We start from the raw sequence: 9,985 nt of genomic DNA, 5'->3' as shown, positions 1-9,985 counted from the left end.
AATATGTTTACTTATAAAGCATGTCTGGCACTAAGATAAGGCTGTTACTTATTAACCAATTAGGTCAGATGATACATAACACAGTGTTGACAGTTACCAGAGGCCATGGTTAGGCCAAGTCAGTTTTATAAGTTAATAATTAACATCCCATAATAAGTTGTGCCAACTTTTACTGGCTTAATCTGTTGTTTTCTTTTTCACATTTTAAATTCATGTTTACCCACATCCAGTGAATCTTCTCTTTCATAGCAATCTATACAATGCCCAAGAGCAATAACTGACAATAAATACAGTGCTCCCACCTTTCACCCAGTAGTGGGTTGTCTGCAGAAAATAGAGGGGCAAAAGTCCCATTCAGTCACAGGAAGACAGTCTGCTGCTGCCTTTAAAAACACACAAGCTGTGCACACACACAGCAGAAAGATGGCAGTTTTACTCGGTGGTTACTCGACGCCCTTGCTTGGAATCAGCATCTTCATAGCAGCTCTGACTTACATCACCTACAAGCTGCTCAGCAGTTACCTGCACAAATGGTTTATGTTGAAGCCTGTCCCACAGGCAGAAGGGACGTATCCCTTTATTGGAAATGCACTGCAGTTCAAAACCAATGCAGGAGGTAAGAAAGCGATCAACACGCTGCTGCAAGAGTCCACATAGGTTGGACAATTATTTTCTGATTACCTACTTAATGCTTCATTACTGTTTACATAGATTTTTTTGCATTTGTTTCAGATTTCTTTCATCAGATTGAGGATTTTACGCGTGAGTTCCGTGATGCACCGCTGTTTACACTCTGGGTTGGACCTGTCCCATTTGTGGTTCTGTTTCATGCTGAAACTGTTGAGGTACACCGACTGAAAACTTTACACCACCAAGTATTCATACAGTCGGTGCAACTTGTGTAATGTAACATGCCCAATACTGAAAATATGCCGTTGATGCAAGTTCTCTCAGTAACATGAATAGGAGTAAGTATTATCATTTTGATTCATGATGATATGTGAAGCTGTTACAAAGTGTTTGTACAGATATAAGCTATAACACCAAACTATAGAAGGGTTTTCATGCATTTGAAACAACTTACTGTCACTGTGACTGCTAACTAAGTGTTGCTCCTCACCATTCCAGAGTTCTGCTTTCCTGTTTGTTTATTTCCTCTAACTCTTTCTTTATTTCTTGTCATTTTTAGACAATTGTGACCAATGCTGTTCACATGGAGAAAAGCATGTCATACAATTTCCTCCACCCTTGGCTTGGAACTGGCCTTCTTACTAGGTATTTACCTGTTGCTCTCATGTGCAATATTAAAAGTCTGTCAGTGATTCTCAGAAAAAGATGAAAACGGCAAGAATAAGCATAAACTCAGGCAACTAGACTACATATAATAATGGACACAGCCACCGTGGCATCATCCATGGGTGTGTGGACTACTGTTATGAGGCCTAGAGTTCAGTAGTTTGGCTGTCACCATCTTAGATTTTTGGAGCCAGAAGTGAGCATATTTAGATGAGAGAGTGGAGCTGACTCAAGACTGTGCTGATGCCTCGCAGACAGTCTGTCACTCAATGCAGCTGCACCCCTAATTGTGCATAACTTTAAGCTTTTATAAATTTAAATGACATTAAAATGAAAATGTCATGAAATTAGCTATGGAGACCAAAGCTGTTTTTTTTTCCTATTTCTTTTGCTTACTTGGCTGTAAACACGTTTATATCTGCTGTAAAGTTGGGCATTTTAACATGGAGGTCTATGGGGATTGACTGGCTTCTGGTGTCGGCCTCAAGTGGCCATTCAATGAACTGCAGTTTTTTAATCACTTCTGTGTCGGCCTTATTTTCTAGCCCTACTTACATACAAAGTCAATGCAAACTAGGGTGACCAGCTGCATAGCATTTCAATCCCTTGTCCCACATCCCACATACTGAAACGATGCCCCACAATTTCACTGGCTCCAGTTTTCAAAGGTCAAACCACTACAGGACAGATGCCCTTCAAAGATCTGGCTTTTATCCAGTGGCTGTGAAAAAGCAGGGAAGTGTGTTATCACAGAGTGGCTTTCGATGTCTTTGCTACGCTACCTAATGTGGTGAATTTTGACAAAGTCATAAACTATGCAGAGTTAGGCAGAATAAGTTTGAAACTACTACAAGGGAAAGTAAATGCAGCTACAACAAGAATGGGAAACTACGTATAACTGAATAACTAAGATGATAATCAGCGTTTTTTGTTTGTTTGTTTGTTTTTTCAAAATTTCCACAGATATTTTTTAATTCTACCCTGGGCAAATGCCACATTTCAGACATAATATCAACATTTTAGACTACCTTTCAGCATTGGTAACATGTCCCACATTGCCCCACAAAACATACTCTTTGTCCCACATTTGGCTTGTTTGGATCTGGCTACCCTAATGCAAAGATACAAACAGACATGAATACATGTGTCCGCTGAGTTGAAATGTTTAAACTGAAATGAGGCTATGTCGCAAAAGCCGATCGGCATTGAGATTTTCCTGACGTTATATAGAATTAGAAATGGAGGACAAACTGTTGTCACTGTCTCGTCTTATCGTCAGTGGTCACCTGAAACTCTGCTACTCAATGTTAGTACTGTAGACCACACACAAAGAACAAAAAAGTTTACTTTACTTTACTATGAACCAAGTTAGCGCTAATTTTATCATTAGCTGCTTTCCCTGGTTAGTTAGCACAATTGTTAAGGCGCACTCCCATTGGGTGTTAAGGACAAATATTCACAGGTTGCGAAAGACTCCAAAACACACTCCAGCTGCCGTATTCGAGGAAGTACGCAAGGTGAAAATTCACTTCACGTTTGGTCTGACCACACCTTTACCCTCTAATCCTCTTTGATGTCTTATTCTTTTGATCAGCACTGGGAGTAAATGGCGTCAGCGGCGGAAGATGCTGACTCCCACCTTCCATTTCTCCATCCTGACAGACTTCTTGGAAGTGATGAACGAGCAGTCAGAGATACTGGTGGAGAAGCTGGAGAGGCAGGCGGGGAAGGGTCCGTTCAACTGCTTCAGTTATATAACGCTGTGTGCCCTGGACATTATCTGTGGTAAGTGTACGGGAATGTGAATGTGTGCATATATGGATGAGCCTAACATACATAACAGATGCTGACTTATCTGTATACAGTAAGAAAGGTGTCCAACAAATGATATCTTTTCAGAAACTGCAATGGGAAAGAAAATTTATGCCCAGAGTAATTCTGACTCAGAGTATGTGAAGTGCGTGTACAAGTGAGTTCTTCTCATTTTCTTTTCTATCACCCAAATAATAAGTGAACAATTATCTGATCAGTTATGACATGTTTTTGTCTTCTTCCTAACTTTGTCTTTAGAATGAGTGACATTATCAGCCACAGACAGAGGACACCTTGGTTTTGGCCTGACTTTGTGTACTACTTTTTTGGTACGGGCCGAGAACATGACAAGACACTCAAGACCCTGCACTCCTTTACGTACAAAGTGAGTGACGAAGCCAGAGGTTCGAAAATCCATGGATGTTGAGTGTTTCTTACATTTACACAAAGCAGAATCCACACAAAAGAGATAAACACTCAACCTTGACCTCCGTTTTATCTCAGGTGATACATGAAAGGGCGGAGAACATTTCTAATACTGAATCAGACAGTGACTCTGACGCGGACCCAAAGAAAAGACGAGCATTTCTGGACATGCTCTTGAAGACCACAGATGAAGACGGCAACGGGATGAGTCATCAGGACATTCAGGAGGAAGTGGACACCTTCATGTTTAGGGTTGGTGGTTAGAAATATAACTCACTTTTATTAATTTTTCTCCTACTCACACTACCTGCATATTCACGATTTACATTTGTTAGGTGGTCAGAAACCCATCACAAAGTTGCTACTAACATTGTTTCATGTCTGCTCAATGTAAACTGTAAACAGGGAAACATTTGCTAACTACAATCCCTATTCCAAAAAAGTTGGGACACTGTTTAAAACATAAATAAAAACATAATGCAATGATTTGCAAATCCCTTTCGACCTATATTCAGTTAAATACAGTCCAAAGACAAGATATTTAATGTTCAAACTCATAAACTTTATTATTCTTTTATAAATATACGCTTATTCTCAATCTGATGCCTGCAAGACGGTCCAGAAAAGTTGGGACAGTGGCATGTTTACCACTGTGTAACACCACCTTTTCTTTTAACAACACTCAGTAAGCATTTGGAAACTAAGGACACAACTGTCTATGTTTTGAAAGTGATTTTTTTTGATATACAACATTAGTTGTTAAACAATCCAGGGCCTCCATTGCTGCACTTTGTGCTTCATAATGCCCCACACCTTTTCAATGTGAGATAGGTCTGGACTGCAGGCAGGTCAGTCTGGTACCGGCTCTCTTTTACTATACAAAGCAACGCTGTTGTACCACATGCAGGATAAGATGGAAAGTCTCTAAAAAAGGCATCATCTGGATGGCAGCATATGTTGCTCCATCTTGTAGCATTAACACAGCTTTCACAAATAATCAATTTAGCCACGCCATGGGCTCTATCACACCCTCATACCATCACAGATGCTGGCTTTTGGATGACTTCCAAAAACATTTTGAAATGTGGACTCGTCAGACCACAGCAAACTTTCCCACTTTGTGTCAGTCCATCTCAGATGTACTTGGGCCCAGAGAGGTTGGTGGCATTTTGCACGATAGATTCTTTAACTTGCATTTGTAGATGCAGCAACAAACTGTGTTTACAGGCAATGGTTTTCCAAAGTGTTCCTGAGCCCATGTAGTAAAATCCTTTATACAGTCATAGCAGTTTTTAATGCAGTGCAGAAATTCAATATTGGTTTTCAGCCTTGTTCCTTACATGCAGAGATTTCTCCAGATTCTCTGAATCTTTTCATGATATTATGGACTATAGATGGTGATGTTCCTTAATTCTTGCAAGTGGACTTTGAGAAACATTGTTCTTAAACTCTTGCAGGGTTTGCCCATGTATTTTTTCACATAGTCACCATCACAGATTGTGAACAACAGAGCCTTTTGAGGATGTCCCTTTCATACCTTTTTATGATACTATCATTTACTACCAATTAACCTGTTTACCAGTGGAATGTTCCAAACAGGTGCTTTTTGAGCATTTCACAGCTTTTTTTTAGTCTATTGTTGCCCCTGTCTAAACTTTTTTGAAACTTGTTGCAGGCATCAACTTCAGAACAGGTGTATATTTTACAAAAAAACAATGAAAGTTATCAGTTTGAACATCTTGTCTCTGTGCTGTGTTCTATTGAATATAAGTCAAAAAAGATTTGCAAATCATTGCATTCTGTTTTTGTTGATGTTTTACATAACATCCCAACTTTTTTTTGGAATTGGGGTCGTATTTAAAATATGATAACTTTATATTTCCAAGTTCAGTTTGTAGCTTTTTCCCTTAGTCCCCAAGTGGCCAAAAGGGAACTGAAAAGAAATCACTTAATACAGCTCTAAAATTGTAAATAATGTGTTGTTTGTCAGTATTTAACTGCCCTCATTATACAGGGACATGATACTACAGCAGCCTCTATGAACTGGGCCATACATCTGCTGGGCTCCCACCCTGAGGTGCACCGCAAAGTTCAACAAGAGCTTCAGGAGGTGTTTGGTAACAGTAACATGCCCTCTCCCCCGTCACCGCACGCCTTCTCGCTTTCCTGACATCATTTGTTTTCCTACCCGAAAGGCCTTTTGACTCATCTATGCTCAGATTCATTTGCTCTTTACAAGTCGAGGGGAGCCTGCACAGAAATAATAGCTGTGAAAATCCTTGCCAAAATACATAAAGAATAATCAAATTATATCCACTGCTGCATGGATTCACCATGGCCTCCATGCATGTTTTCCATGACGTGAGTTAGATAGCCTTGTTGTAATAACACATGCTAGGTGTGCGCCATCTAAAGTTGTCCTCCATTCATTTTGTGACATTCAATCTTTCTTTTTCAATTTAGATTTATTGTTTAGTTGACATTACCTTGCAGTTTTATAATCAATTTATTCAGTTTATTTCATTGTTAATTTAGGTAGGATTTCTGTTTTCTAACAACGCCAACAGAATCCACTGCAGTAAAGACTCTTGACTCTTTCTCTCAAAGAGATAAACACAGCACAGTCATGGGGTGTGTCACCTAAACAATACAATGCTAGAAAACTCTTATCTGCTGTAAAAGGAGAGATAAGTATAATACATCAAGTACATGAAAGTAGGAGCAAGTGCAACGGCAGGAAACTGCAGCACAATTTCAATAACAACTGTCTGACCTAAGAAGTAGTTCACACTCTGTTCTATCTGCATTTAGCGCCAAGGACTTTATCAGTGTTTCCTGTTTAATGTGCAAAGGTGAATCTGACCGGCCTGTTAACACAGACGACCTGAAGAAGCTCAAATACCTCGAGTGCGTGATCAAGGAGTCCCTGCGACTGTATCCCTCTGTGCCTTTCTTTGCCCGCAACATCGGTGAAGACTGCCATATCAGTGAGTTACACATGAGTGATGACACAAGAATGAAACATTCATTTGCTGAGTGCAAATCCCCCAAGGCAGTGGTATTTTTTATGAGAAGCCAGGGGAGGCCAGGCTTCCTCTGTCATTTTCATTTGAAAAATATGTTCCTTTGTCACATAACATTTATTGTGTGTTGTTATTGCAGCTGTCTTTTCCACAGTTTTTATGGTTTCATCAAATTTATAACACAAGGCCCCTATGGATTGCAACATGTGGCAAATAGTCAGTTTATGTGTAAACAGTAAGCGGTCATAAAACTCAGTTCAAGCCGTCTCAAGCCAGTCCCTTTTCTTGTCTTGACATTCTAATAAAATTAAACATGTTTAATATTATCTAGGTTTTCAGTCTTGGCCCATGCAGATAGTTCAATGACATGAACATTGCCAACAACCAATAGATGCACTTGCTCTTTCCAAAACAAGGTCAGCAGATCGCCATACAATGGTTCATACGATATCCTACGAATTGGTACCCATGAATGACGTTAAGTCCTAAGAGTAAAGTTATGTAATAAATTTAAAGTTATGGGTGTTAGATTTAGGCAAGTAAAGTTACTGCGGTTAGGTTTAGGAAAACAAACTAAAATGACTCAAAGTGCACATGGCTCTGAACTCCAGTCTCCCAGGGAAAGTCCTGTGTTTTGTGACCGATCCACCACCCCAGCCTGCCTCTGCCTTCTTTACTCCCATAAGCTCATTGATCATGTGATCACAGACTTCAGAAATAGATGGGTAATGCACAAATTACCAAATCATCGTTACATGGGATATGTACAAATTTTCGTGCATTACTTTCTGTTGGAAAATGTGCAAACAGTGTGTGAGAATAGCCTCAAACCAAGACAGTAAACATGGAGAGGACATAATAAGTCTCGGTTCTCTTGTACTGGAAAAGAAGGAGAAACTGGTGGAGTTGTGGAGTGAACAAGAGTTGTTTAATTTCACTAAAATAGCACAGAAGCTGAAAGCGAGATGAGGTGACAAAATCCGAAATGTAAAGTTTGTTCAAATGTTTAAATACAGTTCAGTCAGGAATACCTGAGTCAAAGAAAACTTTATTTTCATTTGGCAGCATGGCTCTGTTCTGGGGCCTCTCTGTCATTCCTTGGCCTACGCAGAAAGCGTCTTCAAAGCAAAGCCTAAGGCAGAGAGAGCACACCTCTCTGCCCTTCCACGCGCCTAACTGGAAAGCCTTAAGGCAGAGAGAGCAAAACTCTCTGCCCTTCCATGCACGGAGAGCAGCAGCAAAGACCTCCCCTAGGAACAGAACAGAGCAGCGTCAATGAGAAATAGAAATGACAGTGATAAGTCAGACACAGCATGAAAAGGAGGAGCTGGGGTGGAGGCGGGTTGCAAAGTGGCTTGCAGAGGAAGCAGCAACAGTAGGCAGGCCAGAGCAGTTTAAATAGGGCTCCCTGAATGAGATTCTCCAATTGGTTGCACAGAAAGGAATCAGTGATCTATCAGCTGACTCCCTTGCATCCATTTTCCACCAGCAGCAGGATGGGAAATAATCTCAAAAGGAATCTATTGGTAGTCTTGCAAATAGTGAACCTGAAAGATTAAGAAAATCTTATGGTCTGTGACAAAAAACTCACATTGACCTTAGATGTGAGAGGGCATCAGACAGTCTTTTCAAAGTCTAGGAATGATGTTCAAACTACAACAATAAAACCCAAATTTTAACACCTTATCTTTGTACTGACCCCTGCTTTCCTTGGTACAGCTCTCATCTCTCTGCCATGATTCCTATTGGCTTAAGCTGAGGCAGTAAAATTCATAATGATCTTATGTGAAACAAAACATACTTTGAAAGTTTTTCCTACAGTAAGATTGTTTTGTACCTGTAGATGGTTTCAAGGTGCCCAAAGATGCCACTGCCGTCATCATTACCTACGCTCTCCACCGTGACACACGATACTTCCCTGACCCTGAGGAGTTCAGGCCTGAACGCTTCCTGCCTGAGAATTCAGTGGGAAGGCCTCCATATGCCTACCTCCCCTTCTCCGCCGGACTCCGCAACTGTATCGGTAAGAACAGGACGGGGTTGACGTGCAGTTTACCAGACCTGTCTGTCATGCATACTTTCCTCAGAGAAGCTTTCTCCAGAGTGACTGCTGTGTGTTTAACTGTTGTCCTCCTCAGGTCAACGCTTTGCACTCATGGAAGAAAAGGTGGTCTTAGCGTCCATTCTGCGCAAGTTTAACATTGAAGCTTGTCAGAAACGTGAAGAGCTGCGGCCAGTGGGAGAGCTGATCCTGCGACCAGAGAAGGGCATCTGGATCAAACTGGAAAAAAGGAAACCCCAGACTTTATCAAACTAGCACCTGGTCCAGTTTATCAAAGTTAAATTCACATTCCTTTGTGGTCTTTATTTACTGCTTATCCTTCCAAATTCTAATGGTGGTGGACACTGTAATGGTTTTAAATACTGTGTGAGAGGTCTGGGAGAGTAGTGACCTTGGTGTTAAGGTTCAAGAATGATCTCATCCTTATAGTCATCATAATTACAAAAAAACTAAGACTTATAAAAATACATGTTTTTTGGGGGGGGAGAATAGCTGCATGATGATGTAATAGACTCTCTATATCAACAACTCTGCACCATTGTTGTGACCCAAGAACATTTACCATGCAAAATAACTGTATAAATGTGATGTCATTTGACATATTAAAATGCTATAAAAAGCTAAGCTATGATAGTATGTGGGAATTACATGAAAAGCTTTATAAAACAGAATACACACGACATGTTATTAATTATTAACTGGGTGAAATTGAGATGAATGGTGCTACTGCACTGGAATCAGTCACTGCCATCCACTTTCTAGGTCGCATGCTTTTCAAGACAACACATTTTTTAAGAGAACATAACACTCTACATGGACACATTCCCACACAAAACTATTTTATGACCCTTTTAGTAAGATTTTTGTTGCTGTTGTTGTCTCTTAATAGTCACTTCTAATTCCAGAGGAAATAAAAGCATACTTAAAATGCTAAACATGTTCTGTTTTTGATCACATTTTTCAAAAGAGTGTGTGATAAATGGATAAATATGAGACGATACATATTCTAGCTATTAGCTGGTAAAGAAATGCCTGAACCCTCTAACTCAGAGGTGCAGAACAAGGATTAATAACAATCTCTTTTAGATATCTATTACATTTACAAACACATAACAAAGATAAGTCTTTCATTTGCAGCAGTTTTTCCGTTGTATGACCCCTCACTAGATCTCCTAAAGTTTATGACCGTATGTTTGGGGTATCATCTGTTTACTTACTTATTCTATTGTATGTAAGTCTGACTGGGGAGGACAGTCCGTGTGAGTGAAGAAACAAATTCTTTCATTTATGTAAACATATTTCACAATATTAAATTTCCGTCTTTGTCTTTCCAATTTAATTTGGAAGCTGTATTAAAGGGATAGCA

The 9,985-nt window shown here is 39.9% G+C and overlaps 1 protein-coding gene across 1 annotated transcript; it reads left to right on the top strand.

The window, feature by feature from the left end:
• The first annotated feature begins 341 nt into the window (after nt 1–341).
• LOC126390711 (cytochrome P450 4V2) lies at nt 342–9,554 on the top strand. The gene is made up of 11 exons (XM_050045131.1): nt 342–616; nt 733–845; nt 1,190–1,275; nt 2,891–3,081; nt 3,196–3,265; nt 3,367–3,493; nt 3,613–3,786; nt 5,549–5,651; nt 6,387–6,521; nt 8,401–8,580; nt 8,696–9,554. Exons 1-11 carry the CDS (start codon nt 424–426, stop codon nt 8,872–8,874), a joined length of 1,551 nt encoding a protein of 516 aa, XP_049901088.1. The 5' UTR covers nt 342–423; the 3' UTR covers nt 8,875–9,554.
• The last annotated feature ends 431 nt before the right edge of the window (nt 9,555–9,985 follow it).

This window comes from Epinephelus moara, chromosome 5 (genome assembly GCF_006386435.1).
Source record: "Epinephelus moara isolate mb chromosome 5, YSFRI_EMoa_1.0, whole genome shotgun sequence".
NCBI classification, from domain to species: Eukaryota; Metazoa; Chordata; class Actinopteri; order Perciformes; family Serranidae; genus Epinephelus; species Epinephelus moara.
The sequence above is the reverse complement of the archived record's forward strand: the minus strand, read 5'-3'. Positions and strand labels throughout refer to the sequence as shown.

What these genes read in the sequence shown, in the direction of transcription:
- LOC126390711 (XM_050045131.1), top strand. Translation starts at nt 424, where the DNA reads ATGGCAGTTTTACTCGGTGGTTACTCGACGCCCTTGCTTGGAATCAGC. An exon ending in CGGTGAAGACTGCCATATCA is followed by an intron (nt 6,522 to 8,400) that starts GTGAGTTACACA and finishes TTGTACCTGTAG; the next exon opens with ATGGTTTCAAGGTGCCCAAA. An exon ending in CGGACTCCGCAACTGTATCG is followed by an intron (nt 8,581 to 8,695) that starts GTAAGAACAGGA and finishes TGTCCTCCTCAG; the next exon opens with GTCAACGCTTTGCACTCATG.